We start from the raw sequence: 23,857 nt of genomic DNA, 5'->3' as shown, positions 1-23,857 counted from the left end.
CTTCTAAATAAATTATTTAATATCCTTTTCAAATTTATTTAGTTAATTAGGTGATTAAAGCAATATATAGTAAAACTATTCATAAAAATCTACAAAAATTACAGTAGCTATCTCATGCTTCACGTAGACTACCATAAAAATTTCAAAGCCATTGAGAAAGCAGAACTTGCTGTACCCAAAATAATAGGTGGCATGTCTATTTTTAGCATAATTAGGAAACCCTATTGAAAAGTGTCAAGCAACATATTTCTTATTTTTCCTAGTATCATTCTAGCATATGAATAGCACTCACCAATTTTTACCCTAACTGGATCTATAGAAAAATTATGAAAATTCACTCAAGATCCACTCATGCAAACAAGATAATTTTCTATCTCCTACAGACAATGTCCAAAATATATGAAATTTTAACTACAATCTATTCATGATATGAGTAGTACACCATAAAAATTTCATGCCATTTGGAGCTACATAGAAAAAGATATAATTATCCCTAATTCCTCCATGATTAAAAGAGATAAATAGAAACTCCCATTTTCATAACAGAATAAGGCATGGATTATATTTTTAATAGAAACTAGACATTATCATGAACTCAACAAAATTGGAACCACATCATTTGGATCTACCATCTAAGAGCTACATATTTTTGAATATATACACAAATCAGTGAAAAGAATAAAACAAAACACAAATAAGAAAATCAACTCCACTGCTGGTGGGCCGGCCTGAAGAATGGCGGCCCGTGAAGCAAGCGCTAGCACGGCCCAGAAACGGTGCAGGCCTAGCCAAGCTCCCGCCTCTGCCATGGCGACTGACGCGCGGGTCCCGCCCGACAGAGAGACAGACAGGGGAAGAGAACAGGGCGGCGGCGAAGCTCATCGCCGGTGACCCCTCTAGTGAACCCGATGGCTTAGGCACGCTCCCCACACCAAGGCGCACCTATCTAAGACCTTAATTCAAACTCTACTGACCCCTAGCAAGGACGACAGCATGAATGGCAGACGGCGGCATGGTCCGACGATGCTCCGGCAAGGTGACGACGCTACGGCTCTAGGGGGTGACTCTATGAGCATCAGCATCACACCTAGGACCTAGCGCAAGAGAGAAAGAGAATGGGAAGGCCACGGTGGTAGGTGCCCACGTGGAGCGCCATCTTTGGCGAGGTCAGCCATGGCGGCGGTGGAAGAAAACGACGATTTCGCCCTTACCAAGGCTAAATTGGACCAACGGTGGGGTGGAGGTGGTAGAGGAGATCACTACGAAGCTACTGACGAGCTAGGCAACGCGTTTTCACAATGGCGAGTGCACACAACGATGGCGACACTCGGGCGGAAATGGGGAAGCTGCTGTGGCTCGGAGCTGCGTGCGGTGGAGGCGAGAGAGAGGCACTGGAGCAGGCGAGTGCGTTCGGGCAGGCGCTGTCCTTCTTCTGGAGCTCGGACGCACGACATGGAGGCTTCGACCGAGCATGAATGCCACATGGCGAGCGGCTCCTGCGCCGGTCGGCCATGACGTTCACTGAACGTTTTCTAAAAATTGCGATTCAGTGCACTGAGGATGATGACTGACAGCGAGTATTCGACGTGTCAACACAGCTAATCCAATGCTCCTTTGCAAAAACTGTGTACATGAAAAAGGTAGGCCTACCATCCATCTACAACTTCTTTTCAAGGACCATCATCTAATTCGCCATGGATCAGCAGTTACATCAAGCCAAAGTTGGCTTGATCCACTGAAAATGTAGTTATGACTTAGAATATTTTCTAAGTGTGAAATCAGCATGGAATTCTGACTTGTGGGCCATGTTTGAGCATGTTCTAGCCATTTTCATGAGATGATCATAAAACAACTTTTGTTCCTTGATAAAATAGCTACAACTTTGGTAAAGGGTGCACAGCCATGCAAGATCCCTAAGTTGGACTTTTGAATCAGTCAAACAGTGGCACTCTAGGGATCATTTTAAGTCAAACCTCCCCTTAAGGGCAATTTTGTCATTTTGATCTACATGAACAATGTCCAAACAATTACCCTAGTGTAGTTAAGGTGTATTAGACCATGATCAACCACTTTACACAATTGCTATACCATTTCAAATGATCACATGTGAGGAAACAACAAAACAAGCAATTCACCCAAATGTTGCAATGCAATGTTTCACATGTTTCATGACTTTGTTGTTATTTTACACTTGTCTCTTTACTACCATATTGCCATGTTTCAAGGTATGAGAAATTCATGCTGCATTCATAGGTTACACCATTACTATTCATAACAATCAAGTATGAAACACACACAGTTGAAAATGTTGCATATGCATGTTTCAGTAACAATGGCATGATGACATAGATGATGCATATGTTTATGAAATGAAATGCAATTTAGTGGAAGCCAAACACCTAGGGTGTTACAATTATGTTTAGGAGTTGTTTGCAACTGTTGCTGCATTATACCTTGTCTACCTTTGTTATACTATATCCTTGTTACCCTGGTATCCGCAGTCGAGTCAATGCTTAGCTGGCTTAGACCGGTAGAAGTCGGGTGATTTCCTATCACCTGCGAGCTATAGGTGGTTACTTGGATCTGCTTGGATAAATATGTAGTCATGGTATAACTAAGTGTTAAATGAAGTTGAGACCGGATGGAGTCTTATAGAGTTTTTGACTGTAGTGCTTTCTGTCTATGTCGATTAAGGACCGACCATTGTTGGGCCTCAAGTCATGTTGAATGCATGCCTTACATTTAGCTGGCCGAATAAAGTACCTTTCGACCGCAAAGCTAGGAGATTATTCAGGCCGAGTAGATTGCCCGCAGTGCACTGTGCCAGAGCAGGTGTGGTAGGACATGGGGGCGAGATGATAAGACTAAAGTGCAGTCGGTCGGCCCCTGGGTACATGTGGTTCCTGGCAAACTCGAGATTCCTAGATAGTTGACTCGGTGACCGATACCTCACTTTAGCGGGTGAGTGAGGTTTGTGTAAGGAATAAATCACCAGCTGGTTAGGAATCGATTCGAATCGTCATCGCTCCTGGATAGTGAGCACTTGACTTGAGTTACTTCATCGTAGTAATGTTGATGGAACACTTGAACAGTTATAGTGAATATGACAATATGGAAGTTGTTAATGATCATTGGTTATCATTATCTGCTTAATCACATGTTTTGCTCTAGTATAGGTGCAAATCTAGTCGACATGTGATAAATAATTAACTTGACAATAATGCTTTTGGAAAGGTTCTTGAAATGCTAAAAATGCTTCTTTTTGCAAATGAGTCAGCTACCCTACTATAAAGCCTTCATAATCCTTGGTGTCACTTATTTTCGGTTATGTCGGGTAAGTCTAGCTGAGTACCTTCTCGTACTCAGGGTTTTATTCCCACTTGTTATAGATGGGCAGATGTATTACGGCTACTGTATCAACTGCCTTTATCCTACGATGGGTGATGCTTAGGACCATGGGCATGGTTATTCCTTATGTCTCGTCTGATGCTTTTGTTGGAGATGATCATTAGCTGGCACTGTATTTGAACTCCGTGTGAGTGTGTGTGGTTTTGAACAAATGGCTTCCGCTACTTCTATTTGAACTCGTTTTGTAATAACTATGTTTCAACTCTGATGTATCTAAGATGTAAACTTTTATGTAATATGTGATGGTGACCGCTAAACTTATTATGATCTTGGCTAGTATGTGAGTTGGTTTGAAATCCTTCATGATTTCATGGACTACCGGGTTATACGGGCTTACGTTTGCTAAATCATCTGCGCTGGCGGATGATTTTCTTACTTAATTTCATATAATTGGTCGGTTCTGTTATAGCTGGCATCAGAGCATGGTTTAGCGTGTTACTATTCACAAGTGTATTTAAAACAAAAAGGCATTTAAAAAACGTGATTTTCAAACTAAAAAGTGTGCCAGTGGTCATATCCTTTATGCCCAGTTAAGGACTCTAGGTGGCTTAATTAAGTACTGACTTGGGGATCTTGCATCATATTTCTCTTTTGTCACTCATACGGCATGCTATTGTATGAGTGCCACTTGTTTGAGTGGTAGTGTATGGGTCATTTGCCTCTACGCCTCGGTAAGTGTGAGCTGTGAGAGCATGATCGGATACACCGCCGATCTAGGGTGAATGCTTATATGATGCTGGAGTAATTACATATTCTACGCATGTTTTACAAAGGTATCTCATGTGTGGGTCTTCCGTCTGTTGAGGCGATGCCGTCAATTGGATGATGGTTCGGGTAGTTACTACCGTTGTACACGTATCTGGGGATTCGTGTAGAGCGTGTAGATAAAAAAAATTTACTACTTTTATGCATTCATTGGGAATTGGGCTGAAATGAATCTTCTGTAGGTACATAACAACGCTATCGTGTAGAACGTATTAGCTATGTATTTGAGAGATCATTTGTATGCCACCGAATTTGTCGCTAGAAATTATTTATTTCATAAGTTTGTGAGAACGTACGGCACGTACATACATCATATTACTTGTGCATTTCATTCATGTCATGCATTCCTCCCCTTATAAATTGATTATCTCATTTTGATAAAAGTTGTATCACCTAAAATATGTTTCCACGGGGTAATAAAAGAACTTTTGCTACAGATGGCCCGCACAAGGCAGACTGCCCATAAGTCCACCAGAGGAAGAGCACCTCGACGTCCGTTGGCCCTGAGGGAGCACTGCACCACGGACACCTTCTTGAGCGAGTTTGGCATGCCGACCTTGCTTTGGAGAGTGCTCCATGATGTGGGGTACCCAGAGGGTCAAGAGCTGGTGTACTCTTGGAATGAGAGCCAGTTAGCAGAGGATGGACTTGCAGTAGTAGAGATCATGGTTCCTGCTCTCGGTGATGCTCTAGATTGGGATGGTTGGCACTTGGAGTTTGAGGGTCGCACTCCTGCTGAGGGTGCAGAGGGAGCAGCTTTCCGTGTCATCAGGGATATCATGAGCAGATTTCCCAGTGAGCTTGTAGCAGCTCTAGCTAGCACTTTTCCTAGGGATGATCCTCGTGAGGCTATTTGGGTTCAGCCTCAGGGAAGTGCTTTGGTCAGAGGTCCAGCTGAGGGACAGGCTAGCGACAACCATGCTATGAGTGCTATGTTCGCCGCCATTAGAGCGTATGAGGGTCTTGAGAGTACCTACTGGACTTTGACTAGCTTATGTGGTCATGATAAGCTCAAGGGGAGAAAGCAGAAGAAGAGACAAGCACGTGCTATAGCTAGTTTGTAGGAGCAGTTGGCAGATATGAACTTACAGCGAAACCAGGCGGTTGAGAGAGGTGATAGAGCTATGTAGTGGGTGCATACATTGACTCAGGCCAACAACAATGCAGACCGCATGATTGGACAGTTGGTTCAGGAGAGGAATGAAGTCTAGGATGAGAGGGACCTTCTACTGCAGAGGGTCGATGAGCTAGAGGAGTACAACGTCAACCTACACAAGGAGTTTCACGTGCTCTACAATGGGGTTGGCCCATATGCTCCTCCAGATGCTGCTGGCATGGACATCGACGACGACAATGAGGACGAGCTTGTAGTTTCACCTGAGGGCGATGGTGACATCTCCGATCCCAACGACAGCCCTGAGGAGTAGGCTAGTTGCCTTGCGCTAGTATCTAGGTCCTGTCGCGATGACCTTTCTTTTGTTGGCATGTAACCTAATGTATCTTGTTTTGAACTTATGAGACTTGGCATATAATTGGAACTTGGCTATTAATGGGATATCTGAACACATAAAAGTCCAGTGTATGTATGCTGGCAATTTGGTTGTATGGACGCGATGTTTGCTGTTGAAGTAATTTGATTAGTGATGTTGTTTTAATTGGGATGCGATTGTTGTGCCTCTGTTTTATTGTATGAATTTATTCTCTCCAGTAAATTCAGTATGGCATAATTTTTCCTTCACTCGCAATTATTACAGCTTCATTCAATCATTACTTGTTGCTGAAATATGCAGATGACAAATACTCGCTGTACCACGTATGAGGCCGCTGAGACCGGTGCTAACGGTGCGGGGACCGATGGTGGTGGTGGAAACCACGGCAACAACAATGAGCCTCCCCATGAACCGCATTTGCCACCTCCTCCCCCATTTACCCTAGAGATGTTCCTCACCCAGTTGCTCGGGAGTCAGTGCAATACGAAACAATCCCAGAAGAACATGGAGGATTTTCTACGTACCATCGCCAACAACGTTCAGCGTGGTAACAATTAGGGTGGTGGCATTGGGGTGAATCAATACAGCAGCTTCAAAGATTTTATGGACACCAGGCCGCCAATATTCAAGGAAGCAATGGAACCCCCTGATGCTGAAGAATGGATCAACACTATGGAAGATAAATTCCATGTGTTGAGGATGACTGAGGTATTGAAAACAGAGTATGCTGCACATCAGTTGCAAGGACCAGCAGGAATATGGTGGAAGCACCATCGCACCACCTTCCCTCCAAATGCTCAGATTTCGTGGAGAGAGTTCGCTGAGGCCTTCTGTGGAGTTTATATTCCACCCGGGCTGACCGAGATGAAGTTGGGAGAGTTCTTGGCGTTAAATCAGGGCACCAAGACCGTGACACAATATTTGCATGCCTTCAACAACTTGTGTCATTATGCTCCCGACATGGTTGACACCAATGCTAAGAGAATCTCTAGTTTCAAGAGGGGACTCAATCCAAAGATGATGAAGCATGTGGGTACCAACAACCGCGCCAGATTCAATGACTTCATCAGCGATTGTCTGAAGCAGGAAAAGAACAACAACGCCAGCACCACAGCCAAGACTCGCAAGAGAGCCCTAGAAGGTGGTCCATCCCAAGCAAGAACACCTATGGGAGGTCATCCTCCCTATCGTCCATTGGCACCTAGCGCAAGGTTCAGGCCACCTCAGTAGAGAGGTCAGAATTTTCGTGGACCCTAGAAGCCTTACAAGATGGCAGTACAACCCAACAAGGCAGCCGCAACAACGGTACAAGGTAGTTCCAAGGGAGTTGTGGGATCTACTAGGACAGTGAGAGGACCCTGCTATAATTGTGATCAACCCAGCCACTTCTCAAGGTTCTGTCCTTATCCGCCCAAGAAGAAGCAGTAGACTTATAATGCTAGGGTGCATAGTACGACTGTGGATGAAATTCCTAAGGGAGAGCCCATAACCGCTGGTAAGTTTCCTGTCAATGAAAACCCTGCAGTTGTTCTATTTGATTCTAGATCATCACATTCTTTTATGAGTCAAGCATTTGCATAGAAATATGAACAACTATGCATAGAATTGGGTTATGGTTACCATATAAGTTTAGCAGGGGCTGATGTTTTGACCAACCGGATGGCTCGAGGGGCAACCCTTGAATTAGGTAGCAGAAAGTTTCGAGTAAACTTGATAGTTATGCATGGACTAGTTTTGGATGTCATTATAGGGATGAATTGGATGAAGGATTGGGGAGCAGTCATAGATACCAGAAGTCAGGTACTTACCCTTAAGGATCCCCTGGGTGAGGGTACTTTCCAAGTACCATTGCCTCGGAGAACAGACCTTATAAGTATGACATGTGCTACTGAAGTTATTCCTATTCATCAGATTCTGGTAGTGTGTGAGTTTCCGGATGTATTCCCGGATGAGCTACCTGGTCTTCCGCCAGATAGGGATATTGAGTTTGGAATTGAGTTAATCCCCGAAACAGCTCCGATTTCAAGGAGACCCTATCGGATGCCTCTAGATGAATTAGCTAAGCTGAAGAAGCAACTAGAAGAGTTATAAAAAAAGGGGTTTATCCGGCCAAGAAAGTATGAATGGGGATGTCCTGCCTTGTTTGTGAAGAAGAAGAAAGAGGGCATGTTGAGAATGTGCGTGGATTATAGGCCACTTAGCGCTGTAACCATCAAGAATAAGTATCCCTTGCCTCATATTGATGTTCTGTTTGACCAGTTAGCCAAGGCTAAGGTGTTCTCAAAAATAGATTTGAGATTCGATTATCATCAGATCAAGATTAGGCCACAAGATATACCGAAAACTGCATTTTCCACCAGATATGGGTTGTATGAGTATCTTGTCATGTCCTTTGGCTTAACAAATGCTCCTGCATACTTTATGTTTTTGATGAATACAGTTTTCATGCCAGAATTGGATAAGTTTGTGGTTGTGTTTATCGATGACATTTTGGTGTACTCCGAGAACGAGAAGGACCATGAAGAGCATCTGAGAATTGTCTTGACCAAACTTAGAGATCATAAGTTGTATGCTAAGTTTAGCAAATGCGAATTCTAGTTGAAGAAAGTTCCTTTCCTTGGTCACATTTTGTCAGAAAATGGAGTTTCAGTCGATCCAAGTAAGGTGCAAGAGGTTATGGATTGGAAGGCACCGACCATAGTTCCTGAGATTAGAAGTTTCTTAGGATTAGCCGGTTACTACTGTCATTTTATACCGGACTTCTCAAAGATTGCCAAGCCAATGACAAGTCTGCTACAGAAAGATCACAAGTTTGTGTGGACAGAGGAGTGCGAAGCAGCTTTCCACACCTTGCGGAAGCTGTTGACCGCTGCTCCTGTTCTCGCACAACCAGACATTGAGAAACCATTTGATGTGTTTTGTGACGCATCAAAAACTAGATTGGGCTATGTTCTTATGCAAGAAAGGAGAGTCATTGCTTATGCCTCACGTCAATTGAGAAAGCACAAGGTCAACTATCCAACACATGATCTTGAACTTGCTACAGTCGTGCATGCCCTAAAAATTTGGAGACATTATCTACTTGGTAATGTGTGCAACATTTTCACAGATCACAAGAGTCTCAAGTACATCTTTACCCAACCCAAGTTGAACATGAGACAGCGTAGATGGTTGGAATTGATCAAAGATTACAACTTGAATGTGCAATATCATCCTAGAAAGGCCAATGTAGTGGCAGATGCTTTGAGTAGAAAGTCACATGGCTTGAATGTGTAGCCATTACTTGAAGATGGGTTTAATCTGATGCATCCTACTATGTTACATAGTATTCAGATTAGTTGCTCTTTGGAGAGTAAGATAATAGAAGGCCAAAAAACTGACAAGGGAATATTCCACATCAAAGAGAAAATAAAATGAAAGTTGTCTAAGCACTTTAGAGTGGATGAACAGGGCATGTTGTGGTTTGATGACCGTCTTGTGGTTCCCAAGGATCGAGAGCTTAGGAATAAACTCATGGATGAAGCTCACCTTTCTAAGCTATCTATCCATCCAGGAAGTAGTAAGATGTATCAAGAACTAAGACCTCGTTATTGGTGGACCAAAATGAAGAAAGAAGTTACAGCATATGTTGCTAGATGTGACACGTGTTGTAGAGTAAAAGCTATTCATATAAAACCTACCGGTTTGTTGCAACCTTTGTCCATACCTAGTTGGAAGTGGGATGATATAAGTATGGATTTTATCTTGGGATTGCCCACTACTCAAAAGGGGCATGATTCGATTTGGGTGATTGTGGACCGTCTTACTAAGACCGCTCATTTCTTGCCTATCAAGACAGAATATCGACCACCTCAATATGCCAAGAAGTATATTGCAGAAATTGTGAGGTTGCATGGTATACCAAAGACTATAGTATCTGATAGAGGGCCCTAGTTCATGGCTCACTTTTGGGAACATTTACACAAAGGCTTAGGAACTAGTTTGATTCGTAGTACCGCTTATCATCCTTAGACAGATCGTCAGACTGAACGAGTGAATGCTGTTTTGGAGGATATGTTAAGAGCCTGTGTGTTGTCTTCTAAGGGATCATGGGAGTCATAGTTACCATTAGCTGAGTTTGCTTACAATAACAGTTATCAAGAAAGCATCTAGATGGCTCCATTCGAAGCTTTGTATGGCAGAAAATGTAGAGGTCCAGTAGCTTACAAGTTAGAGTTACCTGAGACAATGAGTACCGTCTTCCCAGTTTTCCATGTATCACATCTCAAGAAGTGTTTGCGTGTTCCGGAGGAAAGAATAGAACCTCAAGGCATCCAACTCAAATCAGATTTGGTGTATCATGAGCAACCGGTCCGTGTGTTAGACACTAAAGAACGTGCTACTCGGAATAGTGTGGTGAAAACATACAAGATATAGTGGAATCATCATGATGAGGGAGATGCAACTTGGGAAACGGGAGAATATCTATAAAAAGCTTATGAAGATTTTTATAACAAATGGTTCGTAACCCAAATCTCGGGACGAGATTTTCATAAGGGAGGAGGGCTGTAACACCCCGGTGTTATGCCAGCATTTAGGCACTACAAATCATGCATATTGTGCATCATCAAGCATCCTAATCATACATGCCTAATCATGTAAATAATAACTGAAACCCTGCTTCAAAACATATGAAACATGCTCGCGAAACATGAATGTTGCATACACTTGTTTAGAGTTGTTTTTGCCCAAATTATGCTTGCTAGGTTAGTAAAACATGTTTGGCTATGATTGTAAATCATCTAGAATTATTTAGCACAATTTTTGGAGCAAAGTTTGTATTTAAATTATTGCCAAATTTTGATTTAAAAATAATTCTTCAAAATTAGGGTTTTGAATTAATATTGAGTTTAATTTGGTAATCAAAATCTATTCGGAATTTGACTTTGGTCATAAAAGCAAAGTTGTAGATATTGAAAAATGGAACAAACTTCATTTTTACACCAAATTGTGAAAATGCTTTTAAATGGCTCAAAATGGAATTTGAGTTTTGTTTATTTGAGAAATAAAAAGAAAATTATTTCATTTTCGCTTAACAGGCCGTCGCCCTGCTTCTCGGCCCACGGCCGAAGCCGGCTCGGCCTGCCAACCACACCCGCCGCTTGCCCGCCCCACGTCTGGCCCAGCAACGCCTTCGCCGTGGCCCAGCCCACCTCGCGCGCCTGGCCTGCCTCCACGCTGGCCCGCTTGCCCGGCCTACCCCAGCACTGCACCGTGCCTTTCCCGCATGCCGTGCCCGACCATGTTAGGACGCGCTCGCCGCGTGGCCGCCATACGCCGACGACGCACGCCGCGCAGCAGCCATGGCCTGTCTCCACTTCCACGCACTGTCCTTCATCTACTGAAGCCGCTGCGCTCTCCACTTCGCCCTCCTGCTCTCTCAGACACAGCGCCAGTAGCAGCGCGCGCCCGCTCTCGCCACCGAACATCGCTGCTGCCCCACCGGCGACATACCCCCTTCCACGCCTTCTTCCTTCGATTCTCGCCGCCAGCAGCTCCGCCTAGGATCCCTGCCTCGCTTGCGCTCGCTCGCGGCCGCCGTCGTCGAGGTAAGGGCCAAGCTTGGCCGCCTCCTTCCTCTCCAGCAAGTGCGCTACCGTGGCTGTGTGGTTTGTCATGCCGCCGGGCCACCTCCACCCTCCCAGCCGGTGTGGCTTGGCGTGGTGTGCACGCTGGCACCACCCGCGCCACCGGAAGGGCTCGCCGCCGGTGAGCACCGATCACCGGAGCTCCTCCCCTGCTCTCGGGTCGCTGACCCATGGGGCCACAGGGCCCAGCTACAGTGGCTGGTGTAGGTTCTGGGTGCACAGCACCGGGTGCACCCAGCAATTGTGTCGACTGATTTTAAAAGGGATTTAAGAAATGCTTTTTTAGATTTCTGTTAAATTCTTTGGAAAATGTTTGTGTACTCATTTTGGCTCCAAATTTGTTGAAACAAATTTTGCTAGGTTCCTTGTCACCAGATCTACATGATAAAAATATTGCATGTTATTTTTGAGATACTTTTCTGTAGAGCTTTAATTAATTCTTGATATTGCTGATATCTTGTAAAATGGTTAGTAAATCCTATATGTATCAGAAAAATATGATTCTAAGTTTGTTACTCTTCTTGTGTAATGTACTTCCTAGGAAAAATATGTGTCATGCATGTACTGTAGAAAAATTATGAGGTGTAGTTCAAGTGCCTTTAATGGCTGATTTTTGTTATTTTTGTTAGAGAGCAAAATTTGTATAAAACATGCATGTGATAATTTTTGTACAGTGATTATTTGTTGTGTAGAACATAGGAAAAATATTTCATCTAGTGTTTGACACTTTTCACAGTACAAAGTATTTTCATGTTCATAATCATGCCATTGCTTGTTATTTTTGTGTAGGCCAATCCCCTCATTAAAATACCATAAAAATCTGATGGTAGACTACTTAAGGTAGTACTGTGCTATGGTAATTTTCTAAGATTTTTCTAAGCAATAACAATAGATGTTGCTATTCAAACCTTTTATTAATTAGGGTTTAATCAAGTGTTACTTTATGTGTGATTAAGAAATTAGTGAAGCTTTGGTGTATTTTTGAAGCATTTAATGAGATGTGTTGACTTAGCATATTAGTAGTAGAAGAGAATGCAGTAGATGACATGTGCTTGTAGTATATGTTTTTGGATGATGTTGACTACCTTGCATTCAAGCATATCCATTGTATTCATTTCATCCGATGCACTTTTTGCATAATCACTTACGCACATGCATCATACAGGATCGCAAACCGAGAACCCAGTCATCATACCCGAGGAGCTCGAGGAGCAGCTCGAGGTGCAGCCGCAGGAAGTGCCCAAAGCCAACGAGGAGGACGTTGAGGAACTTTCGGAGTGCCCCGATCACCGCCCAAGCTCCTTTGAGAGAGGCAAGCCCCAGAGCATTTTCTCCCCGGTTTGCAATTGTTAATTAACTGCTTTACTTTAATTGATGCATTACGTTCAGGAGTTGTTTGCAACCGTTGTTGCATTATACCTTGTCTACCTTTGTTATACTATATCCTTGTTACCCTGGTATCCGTAGTCGAGTCAATGCTTAGCTGGCTTAGACCGATAGAAGTCGGGTGATTTCCTGTCACCTGCGAGCTATAGGTGGTTACCTGGATCTGCTTGGATAAATATGTAGTCATGGTATAACTAAGTGTTAAATGAAGTTGAGACCGGACAGAGACTTACAGAGTTTTGGACTGTAGTGCTTTCCGTCTGTGTCGATTAAGGACAGACCGTTGTTGGGCCTCGAGTCATGTTGAACGCATGCCTTACATTTAGCTGGCCAAATAAAGTACATTTTGACCACGAAGCTAGGAGATTATTCGGGCCGAGTAGATTGCCCGTAGCGCACTGTGCCGAAGCAGGTGTGGTAGGACACGAGGGCGAGATGATAAGACCAAAGTGCAGTTGGTCGACCCCTAGGTACATGTGGTTCCTGGCAAACTCAAGATTCCTAGATAGTTGACTCAGTGACTGATACCTCACTTTAGCAGGTGACTGAGGTTTGTGTAAGGAATAAATCACCAGCTGGTTAGGAATCGATTCGAATCGCCATCGCTCCTGGATAGTGAGCACTTGACTTGAGTTACTTCATCGTAGTAATGTTGATGGAACACTTGGACAGTTATAGTGAATATGACAATATGGAAGTTGTTAATGATCATTGGTTATCATTATCTGCTTAATCACATGTTTTGCTCTAGTATAGGTGCAAATCTAGTCGACAAGTGATAAATAATTAACTTGACAATAATGCTTTTGGAAAGGTTCTTAAATGCTAAAAATGTTTCTTTTTGCAAATGAGTCAGCTACCCTACTATAAAGCCTTCATAATCCTTGGTGTCACGTATTTTCGGTTATGTCGGGTAAGTCTAGCTGAGTACCTTCTCGTACTCAGGGTTTTATTCCCACTTGTTACAGATGGGCAGATGTATTACGGCTACTGTATCAACTGCCTTTATCCTACGATGGGTGATGCTTAGGACCATGGGCATGGTCATTCCTTATGTCTCGTCTGATGCTTTTGTTGGAGATGATCATTAGCTGGCACTGTATTTGAACTCTGTGTGAGTGTGTGTGGTTTTGAACAAATGGCTTCCGCTACTTCTATTTGAACTCGTTTTGTAATAACTATGTTTAAACTTTGATGTATCTGAGATGCAAACTTTTATGTAATATGTGATGGTGACCGCTAAACTTATTATGATCTTGGCTGGTATGTGAGTTGGTTTGAAATCCTTCGTGATTTCATGGACTACCGGGTTATACGGGCTTACGTTTGCTAAATCGTCTGCGCTGGCAGATGATTTTCTTACTTAATTTTGTATAATTGGTCGGTTCTATTACAGCAGCCGCTTGAAGGGTATGTCGTGTCTTTTGCTCACTTCCATGAGCGGGGATTCACCATGCCTGCCCATCCGTTTTTCTGGGGATTGCTGGACTATTATCAGGTGGAACTGCAGCACCTTACCCCTAATGGGATCTAGCACATTGCAGCATTCGTCGCTCTATGCAAGGGGTTCTTGGGGATCAGTCCCCACTTTGACCTGTGGCGGTATATCTTTGCTGTTAATCTGGTGAAGAGGCGGGTCGAGTAGTAAGAGCTGCATGCGCCGATGGGGTGTGCCAGCATCCACCTCCGCAACAACCGAGGGAGGATGTACCCGCTAATGCATTTGTCCACCTCCAACAAGGGGTGGCATTCGCAATGGTTTTATATCAAGAACGACATCGCCGCCCCCTTGCCAGCTTTCACTAAGCGCTACATCTTGGAGGCCCCGGGGTCGTGGGGGTGGGGTGTCCTGGGTAAGGGGAAGAAGCAACTCAATAGCCTTCTCGCCACCATCCAAACTCTGAAGTAGAGGGGCGTGAAGGGGTTAGGGATCATCGGCGCCTACCATGTAGGGAGGGTGGTGCCACTGATGGCGCGCGTAATACCCCTATATCAGATGGTGCCCGAAGCATCGCTCGAAGGGATAGCGCTCGTCGACGAGGCGCTCCCTTACTCTGAAGTGGTGCAGCGAATCAAGGAGGCAATGGAGCCCATGAAGGACTCTGCTGGCAATGTCCTTGACTTCGTGTATCCAGTGCCAGGGCATCCCCCGATGCGATTGGAACCGAGGTTTGTTGACTTCGTAAGTTTTCTTGCCTCTTGCTCCTTTCTTCTCTTGTAATTTTTTATCCCCTGATGTTAACCTTGGGATGGCAGGACCAGTCGAGGGGACTGCACTTCAAGGACAGCCTGGCTCCATTGCCGAAGGACCCAACCCGGGTAGCAGCGAACTGCGCCGTGGCTGGTTGGGACAAGAAGACGTAGGAGCTTGTGAAGAAGAAGGCGATATGGAAGCAGCAAGGTCGAGATTGAGGAGAGGAGACAAGCAGTGAAGACGATGATGATGACAACGAGTCGGATGAGGAAGCAGCCAGTGTGGATTGGGGTGACCTGGTGAACAAGGACTCATTGCCCACGTAGGGACCCTTCCCATTCCACATGGAGGGAAGCGAGTCTGCAGGAGCAGTGGAGCCAGACCTTCCCCTAGGTCTAGCGGGAACCGATGGATCCGCCGCTACCCTCGGGGTGCCGGTGAAGGATCGGTGGACAGGAGGGGTCGGATCTGAGAACGTCCCTGTGGTGCTGGTGGAGGGGGCGGCTCTGACGCCATGCCCCGAGAGGTGATGGAGGGGAGCGGCTCTGGTGCTATGCCCCATGAGATGGTAGAGGGGAGCGGCTCCGACGCCACGCCCCAAGAGGTGATGGAGGGGAGCGGCTCTAGTGCTGCGCCCCATGAGACAGTGGAGGGGAGTGGCTCTGACGCCGTGCCCCAAGAGGTGATGGAGGGGTGTGGCTCCGGTGCTACACCCCATGAGACGGTGGAGGGGAGCGGCTCTGACACCGCGCCCCAAGAGGTGATGGAGGGGAGCGGCTCTGGCGCCGTGCCTCATGAGACAAGGGAGATGGGCCCCCTGCCTCAGAGCAGGGGGGAGGCTCAAAACGGTCCTGCCCACATGAGTTGGAGCAGGGGTCCAGGGGTTCATCCCCAAAATGTACCCACCGCCCGAAAGTGTCAGAGTATGTCATCAGCTCCCCTCGTTGTTCCCTTTATTTTTCTGTTCTGATCTTATGCTTTTTCCTCTTTTGCAGATTCTTGCGATGGGGCCACCCTCTAGGGTCGGCACCCAAGAAGAGCCTTGCCCTTCAGATGGGACGGCTGGTGCTACCCGATGTCGCCCCTATTTCGAGCAGGAGCGTCGTGGCCTCGTTGGCCGGTTCGGCAGCGCCCGCGGTGGCGCCCGCGCCCTTGGTGGTTGCTGAATAGGTGACCATGACCGTGTCAGGCCAGGAGCAGCCGGACACAGCCATGGTCATGTCCGAGGGGGTGGCATAGTCCATGCCTTCGATGGCCACAGAGACGGCACCCAACGCAGATCGGGCGGAGTTGGATGCGGCCACAGTGGCATCCGAGGGAGCGGCGTAGTCCGCGCCATCGGAGGTCCAGATGGGGGAGGCCGCGACCGCGTCAGGCTCGACGGGGTCGGATGCGGCCGTGGTGGCCTCCGAGCTGGGCCGGACGGGGGAGGATATGGCTGGTGGGTCTCCGGGCGTCTTGGCGGTGGTGGGAAGGACTCGTCGGCCATCACCCCCAGCCCTGTTGTCGAGGGGCAGTCGTTCCCCCATGCAGAGTGAGCCGATGCTCCAATTGATGGATGCTCAAGATCCGTCGTCGGCTCTGTTCTCGCTTGATGATGTTGCTGAGAGTGTGGAGCGAGAGAACCTTGACATCGGGTTCTCGGCCGTGATCAATGCCTTGAACCAGGCCAATGGAGCCCTACGTGAAATCATCGTTCCTTCTAGCTGGGTATTCGCCTTGTTCTCCTCCTTTTTGTATCCTTGTGTTTTCGTGTTTTTGATACTGGTCTTCTTTTCAAAATCTTGCTGCCCATAGCCGGAACAAATCCTGGTTTCTCTGTGAGCGAAAGGCGGAGTGGGACCACCTCACCGAGGAGGCCTAGCTATGAGGAGATGTGAGCGCGCAGCTTGCTATCGTCCAGTGGCGGGAGGCCAAGGCGCGTTGTGACATGGAGGAGTTCCATGCGATGTTTGAGGATTTGTCGGTGAGGATGAAGCTTGATGAGGAGGAGATTGCCAGGCTCTGAAAGGAGTGAGATGAGTTGCTGCAGAAGAATGCCGCGGCTAGTGAGCAGGCTGGCGAGCTCCTAGCAGAGCTCAAGACGGAGCGAGATCTTAGGCTTAAGGCTGAGGAGAGGTCCATGGTGTTGCAGCAGAGGGCGGACTAGGCCATCTGAGAGCGCGATGAGGCACGTGGGGTGGCCGACTCCCTCCAGGTGGATCTTGGGGATGCGGTGAGCCGGAGGTTGGACGTTGAGAATGTTGTTACCAGGTTGGAGAAGGAGCTTGCCAAGGTGCGAGAGATCCTCCGGGTCGAAAGCGATGAGCACGACCTACTGCAAACTACCATCGGTGTGGTTACCGACTCCCTAGAGGTGGCGTAACCAGAAGGATCTAGCTTGCTTGCAGCTCGTGCCGCGGGAATCACAGCGTGGGTAGGCCAACTTGAGGAGGACGCCTTCCATGCCGGGATCACCCAAGCCTTTGCTATCGCCCATTCCCATTAAGATCAAGAGATCAACCTGAAGGTAATCAGTCATGGTTTTGCACCTATTTATGATGACAATGAGCTAGACAAGATGGAAAAGGCAGTGGCTCCCCTTGCGCGGAACCTGGCAGATCAGCTGAAACAAGAGGTTCTCCCTTTTGTAGAAGTAGTTAGCTTGATAAACACTTATTTGTAATATGTAGTGTCAGTATTTTTGTGTCCTAGAAATGGTTTCATAATTTTCATTTCATTTGTTTAATCTTACCTTCTTCTCTTTTTTGTGATGAAAAGATTTCGACAATTGATCCTTCCATTTGTTAAGACCGTAGGGCCCAAAGTTTTGTGGAGGAAATTTTAAATGTGCTGGTGAGCAAAATTACCATAGCTGTCGAGGCGTGGGCTCACGTGGGTGACCCGGGTTCGATCCCCAGCAATGACGCCATCTTGCCAGTCTATTCCCCCGAATCTTGCCACTGGTCTTGATGCGAAGAGGAGCTCAAATGTAATATTTTCTCAAAAAAAAAGAAACGAGGTTCCCATACCTTTATCAGCTCCCGAGTGAGATCCGACCCCTTGCAGTTGCTGGGGTCGTATGTTACTGGAGACTGGAGCGAGGGAGGCGAACTTACGTTTTGTATTTACTTGTACCTCTTACCTAGGACTTTGATGATCGCTGCGTGACCATGTGTTATGAGCTTGCTAACAGGGATGTTCGGATGAAATCCGATCCTGTTTGCTTCGTGGCAAGGTCGACGAAGCCCTCGGGGGGTATTCCGTTACTCCTTTGCTTGCCTTCCAATAGATTCCCCCTCAATGGGGTTTCTATGGGTCTACGGGCTCAGCTAGAGGCTGGATTGAACAAGAAGGTTGAGACAACCCTACTTGCCTTAATGCAGGTAAGGCAAAGGCCGTTGAGGCTCATCTGTGTTTTCTCCCCTAGCTCTTGTTTGACGCGAGGCGGCCCTGGACCCTTCGCTGGTCAACCATCGAACCTCAATCTCTCGATCTTGGATCGAGTGGCTCGAGCCCTCAAGCCCTTTTTAGGGTCTGCTAGGGGTCGGCCGTGTTTTCACACACTACCCCATCCTCGGTTTCCACGACCGGAGGGGCTGAGTTGATGACACTTGCCTCGACGGCTCGAGTGTCGTGCTCAATGAGCTCACTAACGGGTATGTTCATGTGGAATCCGGATCCATCATTCACTGATGGGATCGGTAGAGCCCTCATGTGGCATTCCACTACTTCTGAACCCACCTCCCGTAGATGCCCGAGCCATTTGTTGGGCTCAGGCGGCCCGTTGGCCTCTCCTCGATGGAGATTCTGTGGGTCTAGCTCGAGGTTAGAATCGAACGAGAAAGGTCAAGATGTCTCTGTCCGCTTCTAAACAGGGTCGGGCAAGGACGCTGGGGCTCATTTCGGTTTTCCTCCCCTGGCTCTATTTGACACGAGGTGGCCTTGAGCCCTTCGTGGGCCGGCCTTTGAACCGCGGTCAGGCGTCACTCATATTGAATGAAGCGACTACCGCTTCGTGACGTGACACGAAGCGTTGGGATGCAAGAATTTGCATATGCAACGTTTAGACGTATTAATTTAACATATAGTTTAATCGAAACGAAAGCGGGGGTCAGTAACGTTACCTTGGTGGTATGAGCCATGGGAAGCTCCTACTAGACGTGTCCGAGCCAGGTTCGGGTCCAATGTTTTCGATGAGGCCGGCGTAACCTACATAAGTATCGCTACTTTTGTTTTTGCGATTGATTTTTAAGCGATCTGCCAGCTTCCCCCTGAAGGGGGGCTCTATAGGTGGACCCCTCCAAACTCCTTTTGGGAAGGTGGGAGCTAAGGCTAGTAGTGTGAGAAACTATGAACGCGATTATGCTAGTGAACCAAAAAGACTCTATAGCCGACGGAGCATAGGGTCTGGTGGTTCGTCCAGTTGTACTTATCGTTTTATTCCCACACGCCGTGCTTTTGGTTCCGCAAATGTAAGGAGGGGTCAGGCTAAGAGGGTGTTTAAATAAATAGGCAGTGAGCTGCTTTGGGCCGCTTTGGGCCGACGATTGTGAGGCCCCCGGACAAGTATTTGTGCATGAGGCCGCAATCCTTGTATAGATGCTTGGCCAGGAAAGCGTGGTTTGGGCATGGCCCCTCGAGCATTTTTTTAAAGTGGTTCGAAGTGCCCTCCATGGGCTTCCAGCCACCCTTGCGGTCGGTAGCAGCCACGAGCGAGCTGTCGCGTCGTTGCTTCTTGTTTTTTCTTTTGGTGGGATGGTTGGAGGTGCCCTCGCCGGCATCCTTGTCTCGCCTCACCTTGCCGTCAGAGCGGTCGAAGATGGCTCCGACCGCCTCCTCTCCTAAGGCATGGCTGGTGGCAATGTCCAGGAGTTCCTTGGTGGTCTGCGGGCCCCTGCGCCCTAGCTTGTGGACCTAGGGATTCACAGGTTATCCTGGATAGGAAGGCTCCTATCATGTCGGCATCGGCGACGTTAGGGAGCTTGTTGCACTACCAGGTGAAGCAGCCGGATGTACCCACGGAGGGTTTCATCAGCCTTCTAGCGGTAGTTCTTGAGGTCCCATAGGTTTCTAGGGCATTTGTACGTGCCCTGGAAGTTCCCCACAAAAATCTCCATGAGATCCGTCCAACTTTGAATGGCGTTGGACGGTAGGTGCTCCAACCATGCTCATGCCAAATTGGCCAAGAATAGCGGGAGATTGCAAATAATGAAATCGTCATCACTCGCACCACCGGCTTGACAAGCAAGCCGATAGTCTTCGAGCCAAAGACTAGGGTTTGTTTCTCCAGAATATTTAGGGATATTGGTGGGTGGTCGGTACCTTGGTGGGAAAGCAGCGTTGAGGATGTGTCGGCTAAAGGCCTGAGGGCCTAGCAGGCCAGGGCTTGAGCTCCAGTCCTCGCCATTGTCGTAGCGTTCACCGCATTAGGGATGATAGCCATGGTGGGCTCCTTCCCTTCCATCTCCATGGGTGCGCCTGTGGGTGTCGATGGCATTGCGCCCGTCGTGGTTGTGGCCGAGACGTTGATGTACTAAGACAGTGGAGTGCTGCCTGCCATCTGGCGGTGTCTATTGAATGGATGCAGTCCTTGGTGGGGCACACCGAAGGCGTGCGCTGGCTGGCGTCGGGCTCGCATTGCTGAGACAACGAGCTTTCTGCCTACTGCGCCGCAACGCGCTCGAGAAACATGCGAATCTCTCGGTGGGCCCAGTGATCCTCGGACGTCGCGGCCTCCAGAAGGCCGTGCAGCAAGGCCATCACAGCGGCAATGTTTTGACTTGCCCAAGCGAAGTGAGGGAGGGTCCTATCATCAATGAGGATCCTCTGGTGTGTAGTCCTGGGCCAGTGGCACGTGCGCCCCCCATCTACGCAGTCGTTCAATCTCGCGATTGATGTCTGCGTACTCCCAGGATGAGCCCTTGCCTGGCCTCATCAATCTCTAGCTTGCGGGCCCTTAGCTGCTCCATCCTTAGGCAAGATGGGGCCGCTGTCTCCTCCCTAGACCTGCTGCCAGGGTTGCTTGTTGGGGTGGCCTCTTCCCTAGAGACACTTTCAATGTGCCCCTTGGGGGTTTGCGCCATGAAGCATTCCCGGGAAGGGTGGTGGCTCCCCCTACTGGAGTTAGAGCTAGGAGGATGATCTTGGCTCCTCCATGAGGAGCCTATGGAGAGTCTCTAGTATCATGTTCAATTGTCCCCATGAACTCGCTGTCCGTGGGTGGCTAAACCATGCAGTAGTGCTAGAAGGTGGCCAGCGGTCGCCGTGGCATTGCAGAGATCGAATAGAAATGCCATCGGGGTGCTCCGCACGTGGCCTTCTAGAGAGAGGGTGATGCAGCACAAGGCCTCTCTGTATAACTAGGGTCCAAGGGACCAAATGTTGCAATGCAATGTTTCACATGTTTCATGACTTTGTTGTTATTTTACATCTTGTCTCTTTACTACCATATTGCCATGTTTTCAAGGTATGAGAAATTCATGCTGCATTCATAGGTTACACCATTACTATTCATAACAATCAAGTATGAAACACACACAGTTGAAAATGCTTGCATATGCATGTTTCAGTAACAATGGCATGATGACATAGATGATGCATATGTTTATGAAATGAAATGCAATTTAGTGGAAGCAAACACCTAGGGTGTTACAATTATGTTTAGGAGTTGTTTGCAATGTTGCTTAGCATTTACCTTGTCTACCTTTGTTATACTATATCCTTGTTACCCTGGTATCCGCAGTCGAGTCAATGCTTAGCTGGCTTAGACCGGTAGAAGTCGGGTGATTTCCTATCACCTGCGAGCTATAGGTGGTTACTTGGATCTGCTTGGATAAATATGTAGTCATGGTATAACTAAGTGTTAAATGAAGTTGAGACCGGATGGAGTCTTATAGAGTTTTTGACTGTAGTGCTTTCCGTCTATGTCGATTAAGGACCGACCATTGTTGGGCCTCAAGTCATGTTGAATGCATGCCTTACATTTAGCTGGCCGAATAAAGTACCTTTCGACCGCAAAGCTAGGAGATTATTCAGGCCGAGTAGATTGCCCGCAGTGCACTGTGCCAGAGCAGGTGTGGTAGGACATGGGGGCGAGATGATAAGACTAAAGTGCAGTCGGTCGGCCCCTGGGTACATGTGGTTCCTGGCAAACTCGAGATTCCTAGATAGTTGACTCGGTGACCGATACCTCACTTTAGCGGGTGAGTGAGGTTTGTGTAAGGAATAAATCACCAGCTGGTTAGGAATCGATTCGAATCGTCATCGCTCCTGGATAGTGAGCACTTGACTTGAGTTACTTCATCGTAGTAATGTTGATGGAACACTTGAATAGTTATAGTGAATATGACAATATGGAAGTTGTTAATGATCATTGGTTATCATTATCTGCTTAATCACATGTTTTGCTCTAGTATAGGTGCAAATCTAGTCGACATGTGATAAATAATTAACTTGACAATATGCTTTTGGAAAGGTTCTTGAAATGCTAAAAATGCTTCTTTTTGCAAATGAGTCAGCTACCCTACTATAAAGCCTTCATAATCCTTGGTGTCACTTATTTTCGGTTATGTCGGGTAAGTCTAGCTGAGTACCTTCTCGTACTCAGGGTTTTATTCCCACTTGTTATAGATGGGCAGATGTATTACGGCTACTGTATCAACTGCCTTTATCCTACGATGGGTGATGCTTAGGACCATGGGCATGGTTATTCCTTATGTCTCGTCTGATGCTTTTGTTGGAGATGATCATTAGCTGGCACTGTATTTGAACTCCGTGTGAGTGTGTGGTTTTGAACAAATGGCTTCCGCTACTTCTATTTGAACTCGTTTTGTAATAACTATGTTTCAACTCTGATGTATCTAAGATGTAAACTTTTATGTAATATGTGATGGTGACCGCTAAACTTATTATGATCTTGGCTAGGTATGTGAGTTGGTTTGAAATCCTTCATGATTTCATGGACTACCGGGTTATACGGGCTTACGTTGCTAAATCATCTGCGCTGGCGGATGATTTTCTTACTTAATTTCATATAATTGGTCGGTTCTGTTATAGCTGGCATAGAGCATGGTTTAGCGTGTTACTATTCACAAGTGTATTTAAAACAAAAAGGCATTTAAAAAACGTGATTTTCAAACTAAAAGTGTGCCAGTGGTCATATCCTTTATGCCCAGTTAAGGACTCTAGGTGGCTTAATTAAGTACTGACTTGGGGATCTTGCATCATATTTCTCTTTTGTCAGCTCATACGGCATGCTATTGTATGAGTGCCACTTGTTTGAGTGGTAGTGTATGGGTCATTTGCCTCTACGCCTCGGTAAGTGTGAGCTGTGAGAGCATGATCGGATACACCAGCCGATCTAGGGTGAATGCTTATATGATGCTGGAGTAATTACATATTCTACGCATGTTTTACAAAGGTATCTCATGTGTGGGTCTTCCGTCTGTTGAGGCGATGCCGTCAATTGGATGATGGTTCGGGTAGTTACTACCAGTTGTACACGTATCTGGGGATTCGTGTAGAGCGTGTAGATAAAAAAATTTACTACTTTTATGCATTCATTGGGAATTGGGCTGAAATGAATCTTCTGTAGGTACATAACAACGCTATCGTGTAGAACGTATTAGCTATGTATTTGAGAGATCATTTGTATGCCACCGAATTTGTCGCTAGAAATTATTTATTTCATAAGTTTGTGAGAACGTACGGCACGTACATACATCATATTACTTGTGCATTTCATTCATGTCATGCATTCCTCCCCTTATAAATTGATTATCTCATTTTGATAAAAGTTGTATCACCTAAAATATGTTTCCACGGGGTAATAAAAGAACTTTTGCTACAGATGGCCCGCACAAGGAAGACTGCCCAGTAAGTCCACCAGAGGAAGAGCACCTCGACGTCCGTTGGCCCTGAGGGAGCACCAGCACCACGGACACCTTCTTGAGCGAGTTTGGCATGCCGACCTTGCTTTGGAGAGTGCTCCATGATGTGGGGTACCC

The 23,857-nt window shown here is 46.7% G+C and overlaps 1 protein-coding gene across 1 annotated transcript; it reads left to right on the top strand.

Moving 5' to 3' along the window:
* Positions 1-15,384: 15,384 nt before the first annotated feature.
* LOC136499793 (uncharacterized) lies at positions 15,385-15,891 on the top strand. The gene is made up of 2 exons (XM_066495320.1): positions 15,385-15,718; positions 15,866-15,891. The coding sequence occupies exons 1-2, from the start codon at positions 15,385-15,387 to the stop codon at positions 15,889-15,891; spliced, it is 360 nt and encodes a 119-aa protein (XP_066351417.1).
* The last annotated feature ends 7,966 nt before the right edge of the window (positions 15,892-23,857 follow it).

This window comes from Miscanthus floridulus, chromosome 13 (assembly GCF_019320115.1).
Source record: "Miscanthus floridulus cultivar M001 chromosome 13, ASM1932011v1, whole genome shotgun sequence".
Lineage (NCBI taxonomy): Eukaryota > Viridiplantae > Streptophyta > Magnoliopsida > Poales > Poaceae > Miscanthus > Miscanthus floridulus.
Note: the sequence above shows the minus strand (reverse complement) of the source record. Positions and strands in the feature narration are given on the sequence as shown.